General features: G+C 45.2%; 1 protein-coding gene across 1 annotated transcript in view; it reads left to right on the top strand.

Annotated features, from left to right (window-relative positions):
• The window catches only part of Pdss2 (decaprenyl diphosphate synthase subunit 2), a 237460-nt gene extending 224750 nt beyond the window's left edge, over positions 1-12710 (top strand). The window contains exon 8 of the mRNA XM_059272457.1: positions 11901-12710. Within this exon, the coding sequence (XP_059128440.1) occupies positions 11901-12059 (159 nt within the window). The 3' untranslated portion in view covers positions 12060-12710. The remainder of the gene's footprint in view (positions 1-11900) is intronic.
• Positions 12711-17155: the final 4445 nt, after the last annotated feature.

The raw sequence follows: 17155 nt of genomic DNA, 5'->3' as shown, positions 1-17155 counted from the left end.
CCTGCTTATGACCCTAGATGGTGCTTCGCTGATCTGTTTGCACTGTACCTTCTCAGCTGTCTGAAACTATAATGATGGTCACTTGGTTTGGTTTGGGCTTTGGTCTCTGACAGAGGGTCTCCCGTGTAGCACAGCCTGGCCCACATACACTACATAGCACTACATACTCGGTATGTCCTCAGTACTAGGGTTATATATAGATGCAGTCCACCATGCCTGGCTTACCTCTAGCGTCAAGAGGACATGCTTTTTGTTTGTTTTCAAGATGCTCATCACCTTTCTATCCAACTGTATGGCCATAAGTAAGCAAAAAGTGTTCTTACTTTCTAATCAATAGGGTTATCATCACAGCCTGGAATTCCTGTCCCGGGAATCTGAGGCAGGAGAACCATAATTTCAGGGCTAGCCTGGACTACATAGAAAAACCTATGAAAAAATTCTCTGACCAGGGGTGGTGGCTTGCATGTAATTCCAATCCTTGTAGGCTGAGGCAGGAGGATTGATGCCAGGTCCCATCCAGCTTGGGCTGCAGAATGAGACCCTGTCTGAAGAAAGAAGGAAGGGAGGGAGGGAGGGAGGGAGGGAGGGAGGGAGGGAGGAAGGAAGGAAGGAAGGAAGGAAGGAAGGAAGGAAGGAAGGAAGGAAGGAAGGCTGGTTGTTTGGTTCTCTGTGGGCTCTTGTCTACATCACTTGGCATCTCATCCCAGTATCCTCTCTGGTAACATGAGATAGGAGGTAGGGTGTTGTTTCCCTGGTGTCCTTGAGCGGAATGGCTGCTGCCTCCACCTCTGTAACCAGTCATGTTCCCTGCCAGGAGCCCCCCTTGGAGACTTTGAGGGATTTTTTGCCTGTTTTTGAGACAAGGTCTCACTATATAACTCCGGCTGGCTTGGATCTTACTATGTAGCCCAGGCTGGCCTCAAACTCACAGAATCCACCTGCCTCTGCCTCCCAAGTGCTAGAGTTAGAGACGTGGGGGTCACCATAACCAGCAACTTCTTTAATGTCTTAAAAGAACTTGAACCCTAGCTTCCAAAAGCAGACAGGTCTCACATGAGCAGCATGTGTTGCTCAGAAGGTGTTTAATAAATGTTAAGTAAGAATGCACTTCACCTTTCCCGCTCTTCTCTTTCTGTGCATGTCTTTAATTGGATCCTCTAGCAGGGGATTTGCTTAATTTATTTCAGGTGGACTGCACTTCCACAATTATAAAGTTGGTGTCTAGATTTAATTATTTTAGTGCCCATAAGTGCTGTATCAGAGAAATAAACAGACTGACAAGCCACCTTTTTGTATTTATGTGTGTTTTATATATATATACATATATATGTGTGTGTGTGTTGTATATGTATGTGTGTACTGTATATGTGTGTGTGTTGTATATGTGTGTGTGTCTTGTATGTCCTGTGTCTAGAGTGGTTTTCAAGTCACCTTTTTGTATTTGTATGTGTGTGTATGTGTTATATATGTGTGTGTCTTATATCTCCTGTGTTGTATTCTGTGTCGAGAGTGGTTTTCAAGCCTTAGAACCAAATCGCTTTCTGTCCGTCAGCTTTTGCTTTGGCCAGTCAAAATATGCGTGAAGCCAGAAGTAAAGAATTGGTTTTTGAATTTTAAAAATCTGCTTATTTGTTGTTATTGTGCATGTGTATGTACATGACGTGTGGGTGCATATGCCACAGTGTGGATATGGAGGTCAGAGGACAACTTTGTTGAGTCAATTCTCTCCTTCTACCTTTGCCTCAGTCCTGAGGGTTGAACTCAGGTCCCCAGGCTCATACAGCAAACACCTTTTGAAGGCATCTTACCAGCACATGGGTTATTATTGTGCTCTTACCAGGTGTCATATGGTATAATCCCAAGTGCCATCTCTATAATCCCAGCCACTTGGAAGACTGGCAGAAGAATCATATGAACCGAGGAACTCTAGGCCAGCCTAGGCAATAGCAAAATTAATAAAACACAGTAACCCAAAATAAATGCCCCATGAAGTAAAGTGCACTCAAATTAGGATAATCCCTGGAGGTAGTTAAAAGGTTTTAACTTTGACATAGTAAGACTAGCTGGGCGGTGGTGGTGCACGCCTTTAATCCCAGCACTCGGGAGGCAGAGCCAGGCGGATCTCTGTGAGTTCGAGGCCAGCCTGGACTACCAAGTGAGTCCCAGGAAAGGCGCAAAGCTACACAGAGAAACCCTGTCTCGAAAAACCAAAAAAAACAAACAAACAAAAAAAAAACAAACAGACATAGTAAGACTATATACAGTAAGAACAATTATCAAGTAAAGATTACATTCACAATGTACTGAATTTTAATTCATTTGTGTCTGGTAAATTTAAAGAAAATACTCCATAATCTATCCTATCTTAGTAAATCTAAAATTTTATACCTAATTTACTTTCTATCGTATCTAAGGAAAACTGCAACTATAACTCTCTAGTCTTAAACTGCATCAAAGACCCCAGAAGGATATATTATTATTTAAATAAACAAAAAGTGCATTGCAGACAACTTCCAAAAACTCTAGAAATGACAGAGACATCTGGCTGCGTGGAAAATCACCCAAAGTTCCTCTGTAAGATTTGGGCATCAATCTTCAGCCTACAGGCTCATAGGGTCTGGCAGACCCTTCAATGAAGCAGGAAATATCAAAGACTGTCCCACCTATATTGGCGAAGTTTGTCAATCACTTTCCTCTGTGTCCTGCAGAATGTCTGACAGTTTCTTCTATGAAGCAGGAACCTTGAAGGACTGTTCTGCCTTGTTTTGGCAAAGTTCATCGGTCCCTTTCATCTGTGTCCTGCATGTCCAGTCTGCACAACACATTGTCAGCATTCAAAGGAAAGAGCAGTTTCTTTGCCCAGTGGCTAACCTTACCACAAGGAAAACAAACTCCATAAGCAGTTTCTTCAGTGCCCATCATCTCTGAGTAAATTGGTGTTGCCAGGAGCAGATAAATGTATCTCATTATCATGAAAAACCTTATGTTAACAAAACATTTTAAATGCCATATTCTATAGGTCTTTGAAGTGTTTGAAGACCATTTATCTATCTAAAATATACCTATTTAACCTAGAAAACATACCTAATGTGCTACAAGTTTGATTATTATAGATTAACTACTAACCCTTCACACATTGCATTTTTAAATCACCTGCATAAGCACAATACCCCAAACAAGAATAAAAATATATATACAGTGTAACAAAATTAACTTTAAATTTGTATCAGTATACAAAATCCTTTAAACAAGAGTAGAAACATATACACAATATGTTGTAACAAAAATTACCTTAAATCTGTATTAATATACCAAAATCCATGCCAGTGCAAAATATCTGAGATTAATAATTATCTTTTTATCCTATATTCCTGTATTCCCCTAAATGATGAGAAACATCCATAACCCACCAAATAACCAAAAGCCTCCCACACCTCTCTTGGGAATGTGGATGTTGTGTTCTCCAGATGCTTCCTGTTGTCTGTGGGCGAAGGCATCCACAGGGATCCCTGAGAAAATTTTGAGGTAATGACCAAGTCCTGGGAAGACCAGCTGTAGTCTTTGTTGATAGATATCACCTGTCAAGATTCAGGAGCTCTTCCCTGATCAAATCTGATCCATCTCATTCTAGAAGGAATCCATAACCTTTCGTCTCCTATGGGAACAAAACTCCAAAGCATTTTTTATTTCCATTTGAAAAATACTTTTTTTTAACTTCTTTTGTAAAGTTAAGATATCCCTAAGGTATCTAGATTGGCTCAGTTTTGCAGTCCTGTTTGTAATCCCATGTCTGTCAGCAGCTGTCTCTTGCCCATCAGCCTTCAAAAAATTCAAAATTAACACAATAACATACAGGATCCAGACTCCCTGCATTTTCCCATCTCTACATGGCTTATTCTTTTTTTTTTACTCTCTCAAAGGCTATTTTATAAACTATTCACTTTTTTTCTATGACTATATCCTTTTTCTTTCTTCCTTAAGCCTACATACATTGTAAAACACACTGTAACCTGTTTAGAGGTTTTTTTTTTTTTCATCTGGACCTCTTTTACTGCATATCTTTTAGCCTTTTTGACCATGTGAGCAAACCTTTAAACTGCTAATCTACACTTTGATTCTCCCTGAGCAGCTGTCAGCTGGCTCCGCCCCTTCTCAGGTCCTGAAAGCCAAGCCTAAAACCCACGGCCCAGTCAGAGGTAGGTGGCCAGGAACTGCATTCAGCCTTCCTAGAGCTCTAGAATGCCAATGTGTGCACTGTGGCAGGCATTTTTACTTAGTTTTTTATTCCTGCTTAATGTACTGGCTTTTCAAGGGCTTGCCAGTGGGCAGAAACTCTTAAAGGAGCTGTATCCTATTTTTTTTTCCCCAGCTTTCTTAAGCCCTACATGGAAATCCGGGTCCTATGTTGAGTGAGAAAGTATTATTGGTTGTTTTTGCTCTTTTAGGGGGCCCACCACCAAGCTCCCAATAAATCACACACAGAAGCTTATTCTTAGTTATAAATTCCCAACCTTAGCTTGACTTGTCCTGGCCAGCTTTCCTTAACTTAAATTAGCCCGTCTGCCTTTTGCCTCTGGGCTTCTTCCTTTTCTTACTTCTATATATTTTACTTTCACTCTTACTCCAGGTCTGGTTGGGTGGTTGGGTGGCTGGGTGGCTAGGTGGCTAGCCCCTGGAGTCCTCCTCCTTCCTCTCTTGTTTCTTCTTTCTTTTCTCCAGATTTCCCCTTCTATATCTTCTCTCTGCCTGCCAGCCCCACCTATCCTTTCTCCTGCCTTGTTAGTGGCCGTTCAGTTCTTTATTAGACCATCAAGTGTTTTAGACAGGCACAGTAACACAGCTTCACAGAGTTAAACACATGCAACATAAACAAAAGTAACACACCTTAAAATAATATTCTACAACAGGCAGTGATCTAGGAAGTGTTTCTCAGGTTTCAACTCCATCTTTGTGAGTGGGACCTTGGCACCTGCAGAGAGTGTGTGTGTGTGTGTGTGTGTGTGTGTGTGTGTGTGTGTGTGAGAGAGAGAGAGAGAGAGAGAGAGAGAGAGAGAGAGAGAGAGAGAGAGAGAGAGAGGGAGGGAGGGAGGGAGAGAGGGAGAGAGACAGACAGACAGACAGACAAAGATACCGGCATGCTGGGATTACAGCTGTGAGCCACCACATCTGGTGGCATCTGAGCTTTTCTTTCTTTTCTAAGACGGGCTCTCACTGTATTGCCCTGGCTGGCCTGTAACTTGCTATGCAGACCAGGCTGGTCCTGTTGCCTCCTGAGTGCTAAGATTAAAAGCACGTGCCCACATCTGCTTTTTAAAGTTGCCTATGTGAATCTTAACAGCTTTTTAAAGCTCAAATTAAGGTATCTTTTCAAAGAACATTTTAATCATAATTTTTAAAGTTACACTATCTCTTGTAATATGTGTGGGCATATGTGTGCCAGGGTGTATGTGTTGGGATCAGAGGACACCTTTTGAGAGCTAGTTCTGCCCTTCCACCCTGGGCTCTGGGGAGAATGGAAAGGTTTGAATGTTCTAGGGAAAGTGGTCTCCAGACTACAAGATTAAATGCTCTATGGCTACCATCACATATTCGGTTGAACCTGGTTCGGTGAAGTTCACAGAAGGGTTAGAGGTGTAGTTCAGTTGAAAGAACAGTTGCCTAGCATGTATGAATCCCAGGGTTCAATAAAGGAGGCTGGTGGTACATAGGCCTATAATCCCTGCACTCAGAAGGTAAAGACAGGGAGGTCAGAAGCTCAAGGGTTATCCTTGGCTACACAGTGAGTTGGTGGCCAGCCTAGACTACATGAGACTCTGTCTCAAAAGTAAAATAAAGTTCACAAAATATCTTACAACATAAAAATATTTTACAGCAAGGACTGACTGCTCTTCCAAAAGACCCAGGTTTAATTCCCAGCACCCACATGGCTGACAACTGTCTGTAACTCCAGGATCTGACAACCTCACACAGACACACATGCAGGCCACCAGTGCACAGAAAATAAAAATAAATTATTTTAAAAATATTCTATAGTATAGCCCATTTCTTTTAAAATGACAGTGTCATTGGGAGCAATGTCCCACGCCTATAATCTGGTACCCGGAAGACAGAGGCAAGAGTACTAGGACAAGTTCAAGGCCAGCCTTGACTACATAGCAAGTTTCAGGACAGCCTCGCTTAGTTAGGGTTTCTATTACTGTGATGACCAAAAACAGCTTGGAGAGGAAAGGGTTTATTTCTTACAACTCCCCGGTCACATGCTGTCACTGAGGGAAGTCAAGGCAGGAACTCAGGACAGGAACGTGGAAGCAGGAACTGAAGCAGAAGCTATGAAAGAATGCTGTTTTCTGGCCTGCTCATGTCAGCCTGCTTCTTAGACCACTCAATCCACTCTCTCCGGGGCAGCACCACCACTGAGCCACCCACGTCAATCATTAATCAAGACAGTGTCCTACAGAGTTCTTACGGGCATCTGGATGGAGGCAGTATCTCAACTGAGGGTCCTCTCCCCAGACAGCTCGAGCTTGTTCAAGTTGACAGAAAATTAGCTCACACACAAGGATGCATAACAAAACTCTGTCTCCAAAGGAAAAAGAAAAACAGACAAGGATCAAATAATAAAGACACTAAAATGTTGTTCCAAAATTGAGCATGGTGGCACATGCCTGTAATTCCAGCAATGGGAGGCAAAGACAAGAGGATCTTTCCAAGTTCAAAGTCAGCCAGAGGCTACTTAGTAAGAGCCTATCTCAAAAGAAGCAAACAAAAGCCAAAAATGTCATTGCAGACAAATGTAATATGTGAACTTTGATCATGGTTTGAAGAAAAAAAAAAAAAAAAACAGGCTGAAGACTGTTAGGTCTCAAACCTGGGACAAACGGACTGAGGTACTCATTAACCAAGCAGATGCTGGCTCCAGGGTCTCCTGCATCCCTCACAGGGCCTTCCTGACTAGCATACCCTCCCCCTGCCCTGAACTCTCTCCAGCCAGTGGGCTTCCCTCCCCCCAGCTCCTCTGGCCCCTATATAAATCAGCCATTTTGGCTATGCCAGTCTCTTGGCCCAGGCCACCCCTCTTGGTCATCTTCCTCTCTCGTCCCCCTTCTCCTCAAATGGCCTAGGTCAGTGCCATATTCACCCTGGACTCTCCCAGATGTCCCTGCCTCTGGCTATGCTCTCCCTCATATCTGTAATAAACTTTCTCCTCCGCCAAACCTAGGAGCAGTCAGGTCCTTCCTTTTTAATTTCTTTATTTCATTCAAAAATCACTGGGCTGAGCTTGAGAGATGGCTCAGCAGTTAAAAGCACTGGATGCTCTTCCAGAGGATCTGGGTTCAACTCCCAGCACCCACATGGCAGCTCACAAATGTCTGTGACTCCAACACCCTTTTCTAGCCTCCTCAGGCACTGCATGAGTGTGGTACATGCAGGCAAAAGACCCACACACGCTTTCTTTTTGAGTTAAAAATACTGGGCTGATGGGGTTGGGGATTTAGCTCAGTGGTAGAGCGCTTGCCTAGCAAGCACAAGGCCCTGGGTTCGGTCCTCAGCTCCGGAAAAAAAAAAAAATACTGGGCTGAGGCTAAGACAAAACCTAAATCCAAGATAACAGGGAATTATCTAACGTTTCTAGTTCACTGTCAGGGCTGGCAAAGGGGCTCAGCAGGTAAAAGCACTTGTTGGAAGCCTGAGACCAGTTTCATTTCCAGAGCCCATGAAGCAAGAAGAGAAGCAAGTCCTGAAACTGTCCTCTGGTCCCCATGTTCACAGTGTGGCATGCACGGCCCGTGTTCCCTCTCACATACACACACAATAACAATAAGTAACAAAGTGATTTTGAAGATGTTGCTATTTAGCTCTGCTAGTGAGATCACAGTATTGTGATTATGTGAAAGAACGTTCTTTGGAGACACAAGTGAAAACCAGGGCGAAGTGCCCTGCTGCCAAGGATGTGCCCAAGCCCAGTCCTAATGGTGATTATTAAATATTTAAGAATTTTGTGATCCCATGCCCCATGGCAGCTTGAAATCAACCACAATAGGCATATTATACCTTCAAATGCTACATGGAGAGCTAATTTACAAGCATACTATTGCCTGCAGCCTCTCTCTCTCTCTCTCTCTCTCTCTCTCTCTCTCTCTCTCTCTCTCTCTCTCTCTCTCCCTCCCCCTCTCTCTCTCCCATCTCCCTCCCTTCCTTCCCCCACTTACATAGCCTTGAACTTCTGATCCTCTTGTTTCCAACTCCAAAGTGCTAGGATGCTTGGATTACAGGCATGCAGTACCACACACAGCATTGTAGCTCTCAAACATTTTATAATTAAAATTTGAAGAAGAAGGAGGAGGAGGAGGAGGAGGAGGAGGAGGAGGAGGAGGAGGAGGAGGAGAAGAAGAAGAAGAAGAAGAAGAAGAAGAAGAAGAAGAAGAAGAAGAAGAAGAAGAAGAAGAAGGAGGAATAATACAAATGTCATAGCCTGGTTCAGAGCTGCCCTGGGTCCCCTGACATTGATTCTGCAAGCTGTGCTCTTCTCAACTGTGTCCCTTCCCGCACACCCTGCCTGCTGCCCTCTGCTGCTCTCTCTCCCTACAGTCCTCTTACTGCTCCTGCCCCTGCCCCTGCTCATCAAAGCCCACTCTGCAGCTTTCTGGAGTCTCTCCTGGTGAGCGTTAGCTGTCCTGCCCTGCACCTATACTCCACATGACTGCCTTGGTGTTGCTCCGTTTCAGTTTCTCTTTAATTAGCTCCTGATCCGTGAGCAGAGAAGGATCATTCCACTCTTACATGCAGTAGGTGCTCCGTGAGTTCTTAGAAATTCAGCATAATTATTGTAGACTTCCACAGGCTTGCAGTTGCCGGCCTAGAATTTAAAATATTGACTTGTCCAACTTAGGTCCAAGGAGATTGCCAATAAAGAATGGTGGCATACTCTACCTACTAAGTGTCTTCAGGATCTGAGTCCAGCTGCCTTTGAGGTTACTGCGTATCAGACCCAAACAGATCTGATCTGATTAGGGGGAATGGCCTAGGCCACAACAGCTGAGGCCTCGGAGGAGAGCTAAATAGGCTGAGGTGAAAAGTGACTTCAGCACCCAATGATCTGTGCTCTCTCATGAAGCCCCTAACCCTCCCTGAGGAACTGATACGATCTTCACTCGGAGCTGAGAACAGTTGAGGGGCTTCCATCAAACGGCAAAGCTACAACAGAGACTTGAAGCTGACTGTGCACTCAGTCGTTGGCAGGGAACTAGGGAAACCTAGGCTGGAATACTCTCAGTGCGGGTGCTCAGAATCTGAAGTTTAGTAGTGGCTCTGGAGGAGCGGCATCAGAAAATGCAGCCTCTGGGGTGCGTGGTGGTACGTGTTTGTAATCCCACCTCTTGGGAGAGGCCGAAGTGTAAGGCAGACAGGGACTACAGTGAGTAGGACAGGCAAAGTTATATTGCCCCCCCCCAAAAAAAAAAAAAGTGAAAGGGCTTAGAAGGTAAAGGCACTTGCTGCACAGCTTGGTATGAGTTTGACCCCCAGAATCCACATAAGGTGGAAGGAGAGCCTGATCTCATCATCCATGATTTGGTGGATACACACACACACACACACACACACACACACACACACACACACACACACACACTGGTGCATGCGCGCACGGTATAAGAAAAACTGAAAATCAGAAATGTGACCTCTGATCTCAGCTTTGCTAAGTTCCATCTATTATCCTGCATCACCGAGTTTCTCTGGACCTCTGACCTCTTGATTGTATAATTAGAATAATAAACCAGCATATATTTTTATTCCTGTTTCATGAATTATGCAGTATGTAGCTTAAAGTCTCACAAGGAAGTCAGTGAGTGAGGAGAAAATGAAAACACAACACTGTAATGATACTGTGCTCCAGGAGTGCACAGGATAATCTGGGAGCCTAGAGGAAGAAGAGCAGCTAGTTCCTAGTGCCATCATCCTATCCTAGAGCAGAGGGCCTTCCATCCAGGTGAGATCTGGGGCCTACTACACATGGAAAGATGACCCCAGGAGAGCCGGTATGTCAGCTCTGGAAAATGCAAGTGATTCCCCTTACCACGTGAGCACAGGCAGGACGGGAGAAAATGAAGCCGGGTAGAGCAAGACTGGAAAAGGACTGACGCTCTCCTGGAACAGCTTGGACTGCAAAGGCCGTCGGAAGGCAGCGACAGGTTTTAGACAAGACTGTATTTGCAGTATAGTATAAATTGCAAATCTTCTTGGCAGTGTGGCATGGTGGATGGGGTATGGGAGTGCAGGATGGTTTGGGAAAGCTCTTTAGGAGGTAATGGTGAAATATAACCTAGCTAGGGGCTGATGAGATTCCCCAGCAGCACAGTAGAAAAGAACGAAGCATAAACCAGAGCTCCAACGGATGGAGGATGCATGGATGAGGGCCCATGATGACATCAGAGCCAAGCCGTGGTGGCACACGCTTTTAACCCCCGCACTCAGGAGGCAGAGGTAGGCCTGTCTGAGTTCCAGGCCATCCTGGTCTACAGAGTGAGTAACAGGACAGCCAGGGCTACACAGAGAAACCCTGTCTCAAAAAAAAAAAAAAAAAAAAAAAAAAAAAAAAAAAGAAAATGTCCACATCTGTCACAGGCAGGAGAGTCTTACAGGACTCACTGCTGTGACTCAGGTATCCAGGCTGAAGAGTATCTCTGCTATGTAGCTGTCCCCAGTGCCAGAGGGAAAGCCCTAGGAGGGATTCACATGGACAGTTCCTTGCTGCAGCCATAAGTAGCATGCATCTTCCATGACTCATAGATGGAGTCTTGTACCTGGCCCCAACCAGGCTGTAGGGTTCAGCCTCTGGTAAGCTAGCCTGGGCTGCCTGGTGCATGACTGAAGGAATGAGAGATACCTTCCAAGAGTTCACTGATAAGACTATCACACTGGGGCAAAGTAATTGAAGGTCAAAAGATGGAGCCTTTTCCAGCCCTAAGTCGTAATCATTTTGTTTGATTATTTAAGATTTTTTATCATTAGTTATGTGCATGGGTCTGTACTCATGAGAACCGTTGCCTGTGGAAGCCAGATCCCCTGGAGCTGGAGTACAGCTGTTGGGAGCCGCCCGGCATTGTGCCGGGAACTGAACTTAGGTCCTCTGAGGAACAGCACACGCAGGGCCAGATCTTCACCCCTCTTTTTGTTTTTTGTTGGTTGGTTGGTTTTTGAAATAGGCTTTGGCCATGTAGTCCAGGCTGGCCTCTAACTCACAGAAATCCACCTGCTTCTGCCTTCCAAGTGATGGGATTAAAGGTGAGGGTCCCTCCTCCTGAGCCCTTGGTCCTTTCTTACAATCACAGAGAGAAACTGGAAGTCAGCTTGTTGGGTAGTGAGAGTTTATTTTATTCTTCACAAAAATGCTTTGTTTCACTCTTTCCAAGTAAAGTATTTTTGTTTTAAATAAGTCATAGTCCGATTTAATAATAGATGTCTTCCTTGAATTTTCGTTTCGATTACTATGTCAACATGAGGCTTTGGTTGTTGTCTGTTACTGTTTTAATCTAAGTTTGCATGGAGATGTTAGAGGAGGCTTCCTGGAATGAAACATCAGGCCGCTGAATTCCGAATGCCAGAGAAGTCCCCGCTTGGCCTTCTCCTGCCCTCCCAGCACGGCCCTTTCAGCAGATCAAGGGGAGGGTGTGGGGGGGATGTGATTGGGCTGACTGCAGCCTAGCATGCTCCTCTGGAGCACACCCCTGCAGCCCTGGGGACGGTGCCTGAGATGGCCTGGAATGATGGCCTTTTTCCTCCGTGCAGAAATACTGGCTTCACATCTGTCCTTGCCTTTGTTCCCAACACATACCCCAGCTAAATTGTAGTCCTCACTGTACAACCAAAAACTGACTTATTGTGCTTTTATTTCTTAACAGTTGCGAGAAACAATCAAAGCTGGCAAAGGTGTGACTTCAGCTATTGACCTGTGTCGTTACCATGGAAACAAGGCCCTGGAGGCCCTGGAGAGCTTCCCTCCCTCAGAGGCCAGATCTGCTTTAGAAAACATCGTGTTTGCCGTGACCAGATTTTCATGACACCAAATTAAAAAGACACTGTTGTCCCTTAGCTGAAATCCCAGAGAGTGGGGTGGACAGGAGAGCTTTGTGATGAAGTAACTAAGATGTTAATGATTTTTAAAACATAAGTATTTTTTTTCCTGTTCTTTTATCTCGGTTACTTAATGAATCTATCTTTTTGGAACCACTACAAACAAAATGAGAAGGAAAAAAGGTCACACAGTTTTCACTTGTCACGCCAGAGCACACTTGAGGCTGCAGCAACAGAAATAATTAATGAGACTCACTCCTGTGACCTCAGCAAATGGACAGGAAATAAGCCCTTATTGATTGGGCCAAGCCAGGGATGGCGCCAGGGCGAGGGCTGTGGTTTTCCTTCTGAAGAGGACAGAGCAAGCTGGAGGCTGCAGGTGTCAAGAGAAACACTGGATGCCAGCCAGGGAGGACACATCAAAACCTGATGACCAGTCCAGTCCATTGTAGTGAAGAATCGTTCTTCTACGAGTCAAGCGAAAATAGGCGTTGCTGCTGTCTCAAAATCATGTCCCTGTGGGTATAATGTGAGAGGCTTGTGCATTGTGGTTTTTATCAGATTTGGGAGAGATGAGGGAAATGTTAGAAAGTTGCCAAATACTTGAAGTTGGATATTAAAATGTTGCCAAGTGTTGATTCAGTTGTATCAGAAATTGTCTGCCTTTCTTTCTTAAAGATCAAGTCTAGGACACATTTCAAGCCAAGCCTGGTGGCACACGCCTTTAATCTCAACTCTTGGGAGGGCAGAAGCAGGTGGATCTCTGAGTTTGAGGCCAACCTGGTCTACAGAGTGAGTTGTAGGACAGCCAGGGCTACACAGAGAAACCTTGTCTCAAAAATAAGCAAGACAGCGAGCGGGGTAGTGGTGGTGGCGCACGCCTTTAATCCCAGCACTCGGGAGACAGAGGCAGGTGGATCTCTGTGAGTTCAAGGCCAGCCTGGGCTACAGAGCAAGATCCAGGAAAGGCTCCAAAGCTACACAGAGAAACCCTGTCTCAAAAAAACAAAAAAACACAAAAAACAAGCAAGGCCAATTTTTAAATTTCAAATACAGTGTATTCGCTTATGACACTGATTTAGAGACTACCTCTGGTCTTTACAGCGTTCAGGAATGTAATTATTGTGGTGGGACTTCACTGGTTGGGAGTTCTGTTTTAACCTCAGAATGTCACCGTTTGGTCTTGAGCCACAGACCCTGAGTTTCAGAAAGAACAGAAGAAATCACACAGGCTGCAATCGGACACTGCCTCGGTGTGGTTCACAGGAGCTGATTTCTGTGGTTTGCACAATGCAATATGAGGATGCCGTTGACAAGAGGGCTGAGTTTACATAAATGATCTCTACCGAGACTCAGCTGCCATCCTGCTTGTGTGGTGTAATTACAGCCCTATCTGGAGACAGCAAACACAGTAGCGGATTGTATTACCCACCTCACTCAGACGCTAGGGAAGTTATTTGAGTTGAATTCCTCCTCCCAAAAGCTTCATCCAGGCCCAGCATGTGGCATGCAGTGAGGAGAAAATGGAACCTACAGAGGCTAAGGTATGATGAGTGGGCTCCATGATAACTGAATGGCTTGCGCTCCCTCGTTCTGTAGTCCTTAGATTGTCATAGAGCATTCCACTCTGTTTGGAATGGCTCTTCTCGGCGAACTTGGCTTAATTAGTAACTATGGCTCCAATACTATAGCTCTGACTGGGTTCTAATCATTAACTTCCACAAGGAGGAGTCTGGATGCAGCTGGGTAGCTACACAAGACAGGGAGCCGCGCCATGCCTCAGATCTAGTTCGCTGTACGGCCTTTCAAAAGTCTCGCCCCTCTCCCCTCATGTCCTCCTCTATACAGTGAGCTTAAACGAGGGAAGTACGAAGTTCCTCCCAGGTTTGCTTGACTTGGTGAGTTTGTGTCACCCTGGAGCGGCCGCACTTGGAACCCAGCACTTGGGGAGGCTGAGGCAGCCTGGCTAAGCTACAGAGTGAGTTCAAAGGCCAGCTTGGACTAAATAGATCCTGTCTGAAAAAAAAAAAAAAAACAAAAGTTTACCTTTTCTGACCATCTAGTAAACGTGCTGCAGAAAGAAGATCCAGAGGAGGAAAGGGGAACCCTAAGGGCCTCTGACGGAAGACGGGGAGCTAAATGGTGACCTTCTGATGCAGCCTCCTCACATGTAACCTACCATTCCATCTGCCTTATGTGACATGCTGGATTCTTGTTTCAATACCCACCTTTCTGCTTTCTATGATATCTATTCTGTCCCCTCCTTAAAAAAAAAAAAAAAAAAGATGGCGTCTCCTGTATCACAAACTGGCCTTGAACTCCTGGTACTCCTGGCTCCATCTCCCAAGTGCTATCTACATGCACTGCGATCCACCTGTCTCCCAGGATCTCCCCCCCCCCTGCCCCCAGTGTAACACACTGGAGTTACAGACACGTTCATGAACATAGCCAGCCATTTACAGGAGTGCTGGACTAGGAACCCAGCTTCTCATACTTGCAACAACAAAATGCCCTTCCCTGCTGAGCCAGCTTCCCAGCCCCGCACCCTGTTCTGGAATCCCTGCTCTCTTCTTTACTGGCCGTACATGCTCACTTTTTCCTGTGCTGTTTGTCTTCCTCCAGCTTTAGGGAAAACCTTCCTGCCGGGCGGTGGTGGCGCACTTCTTTAATCTCAGCACTCCAGAGGCAGAGGCAGGCGGATCTCTGTGACTAGACCAGCCTGGTCTACACAGTGAGTTCCAGCCAATCAATGTTACATAGTCAGACTATCTCTAAAAAACCTTCCAGTTAACTCTCACAGCAGGCTGTTGGTGACTGAGTCCGCACGTCTGGACCAGTACCGGCCTTTTGGAAAGATTTATGAAGCAAACATGAAGTCCTTCTCTGCACCACCCTCTTGAAATGACTTCACAGAGATCCTCCTGCCCCTGGCTCCCAGTGCTGGGACTCAAGGGCTTTGCTACACAACCTGGTCTTCCCTTTCATTTTTTTTTCTTTTCTTTTCTTTCTTTCTTTTGGTTTTTTTTGTTTTGTTTTGTTTTGTTTTGTTTTGTTTTGTTTTGTTTTGTTTTGTTTGTTTTTCGAGACAGGGTTTCTCTGTGTAGCTTTGCGCCTTTCCTGGAACTCTCTTTGTAGACCAGGCTGGCCTCGAACTCACAGAGATATGCCTGCCTCTGCCTCCCGAGCGCTGGGATTAAAGGAGTGTGCCACCACCGCCCGGCTTCCTTTTATTTTTACATGGGTTCTTGGGATTGAATTTAGGTTACCTGCCTTGAGAAGCAAGTGACTTTACCTGCTGAGCCATCTTGTTGGCCCCAAAAGCAATCTTTTCAAATTGAAGAATATTTCATTTTGTTTTGCCTGCATGAGTATTTTGGCTGCAAATATGTTTGTGCGGTACCTGTCTGTTTGGTGCCCACAGAGACAAGAAGAGGGCACTGGTTTCCTTGAAACTGGAGTTATAGACCACCATGAATGCCATGTGGGGGCTGGGTTAAATCCAGTAAGTACTCTTAATCCCCCAGCCATCTCTCTGTCCCTAAACTGAAGAATTTGAAAGAAGATTTAGGGCTGGGGACATACGCAGCTTACGTGAAGTCCTAGGTTGGTGTCCAGTACTGCCTGTGGGGGGGCACATGCTGCAATCCCAGCGCTCAGGAGGTGGAGGCAAGAGGATCAGAAGCTCAAGGTCATCCTTAGCTACACAGAAAATGTGAAGCTAGACTATATAAGACCCTGACTCAAAAAAGGAAACCAAACCCAAACAAAAAGCACAACATAGGAGATTTAAGGGCCCAGGGCTTATGTGACCCCCTGGCAGAACACTTGTTTAGCATGAACAAGGCCCTGTATTTGATTCCCAGCACCACAAAAGAGAGCAAGAGATTGAGACGTGAACCTGCTTGGTAGTTTCTGTGTTGTGCCAGTTTTTCAAAACCCCCAGAGACCACCAAGGAGCCTGTTTCCAATGCAAGCACATAAGGGTCCTTTTATTGTCAGGTTTGAACCTGGGCCACCACCAGGCAGATGGAGGGAAATATGGTGGCAATAGTGGGCCCAGGGGTAGAGAGTTTTTATAGGGAAAAACCACATGCTGGGAATTACATGCTTTGGCAACTTGGGATTGGGTAGAAGGGATATGGGCAAGGCGATTTTTTGAAACCATTGGTCTAGACTTTCAGTGTGAAACCATATTTGAAACTATTGGGATGAACTTTTGGCGGGGAACCACAACTTGCTGAGCAGGATTATCTGGACTGCTCAGCAGGATTATCTTCAAGGGCCATAAACCGCAGACAGGATGTCTAGAGGAGCATACTGCCCTGTATCTGTTATCATGGCACATTCCTGAGGCCCTTCCTGGAACTGAGTACAGCAGGTGGTCTGAGATGGTGGCCCTCTCCTAAGATGGCGTCTGTATTGCCTTCACATCTGGAGAAATACAATCAAAATATTTAGAAAAGAGCTGAGTGGTGATGGTGGCGCATGCCTTTAATCCCAGCACTCAGGAGGCAGAGGCAGGTGAATCTCTGAGTTCGTGGCCAGCCTGGTCTACAGAGTGAGTTCCAGGGCAGCCAGGGCTGTTACACAGAGAAACTGTCCCGAAAAACCAAAAGAAGAAGAAGAAGAAGAAGAAGAAGAAGAAGAAGAAGAAGAAGAAGAAGAAGAAGAAGAAGAAGAAGAAGAAGAAAGAATAAGGGGGGCTGGCTACAACATGAAATGACTCAGGCCAGTGTGGGTAAGACTTTAGGGATCTGTTGTAAGGATATTTATTGTCTGTGATCTTGATCCAGTCTACAGAGCGAGTTCCAGGACAGCCAGGACTACACAGAGAAACCCTGTCTTGAAAGAAAAAAAAAACTCCACATGGTTGTCTTCTGACCTCCACATACATGCACGCACACACACACACACACACACACACACACACACACACACTAATAAAATTTTACATAAGAAGTACTTGTTTCAAGCCTGGAGATATAGTTAAGTGATAAAGTGCTTACCTGGCATGTGCAATTCCCCATAACAGTATGACAGTTTGAATGAGAACGGCTCCCATAGGCTCATAACTGTTTGGGAA

Source organism: Peromyscus eremicus, chromosome 8b, assembly GCF_949786415.1.
Source record: "Peromyscus eremicus chromosome 8b, PerEre_H2_v1, whole genome shotgun sequence".
NCBI classification, from domain to species: Eukaryota; Metazoa; Chordata; class Mammalia; order Rodentia; family Cricetidae; genus Peromyscus; species Peromyscus eremicus.
The sequence above is the reverse complement of the archived record's forward strand: the minus strand, read 5'-3'. Positions and strand labels throughout refer to the sequence as shown.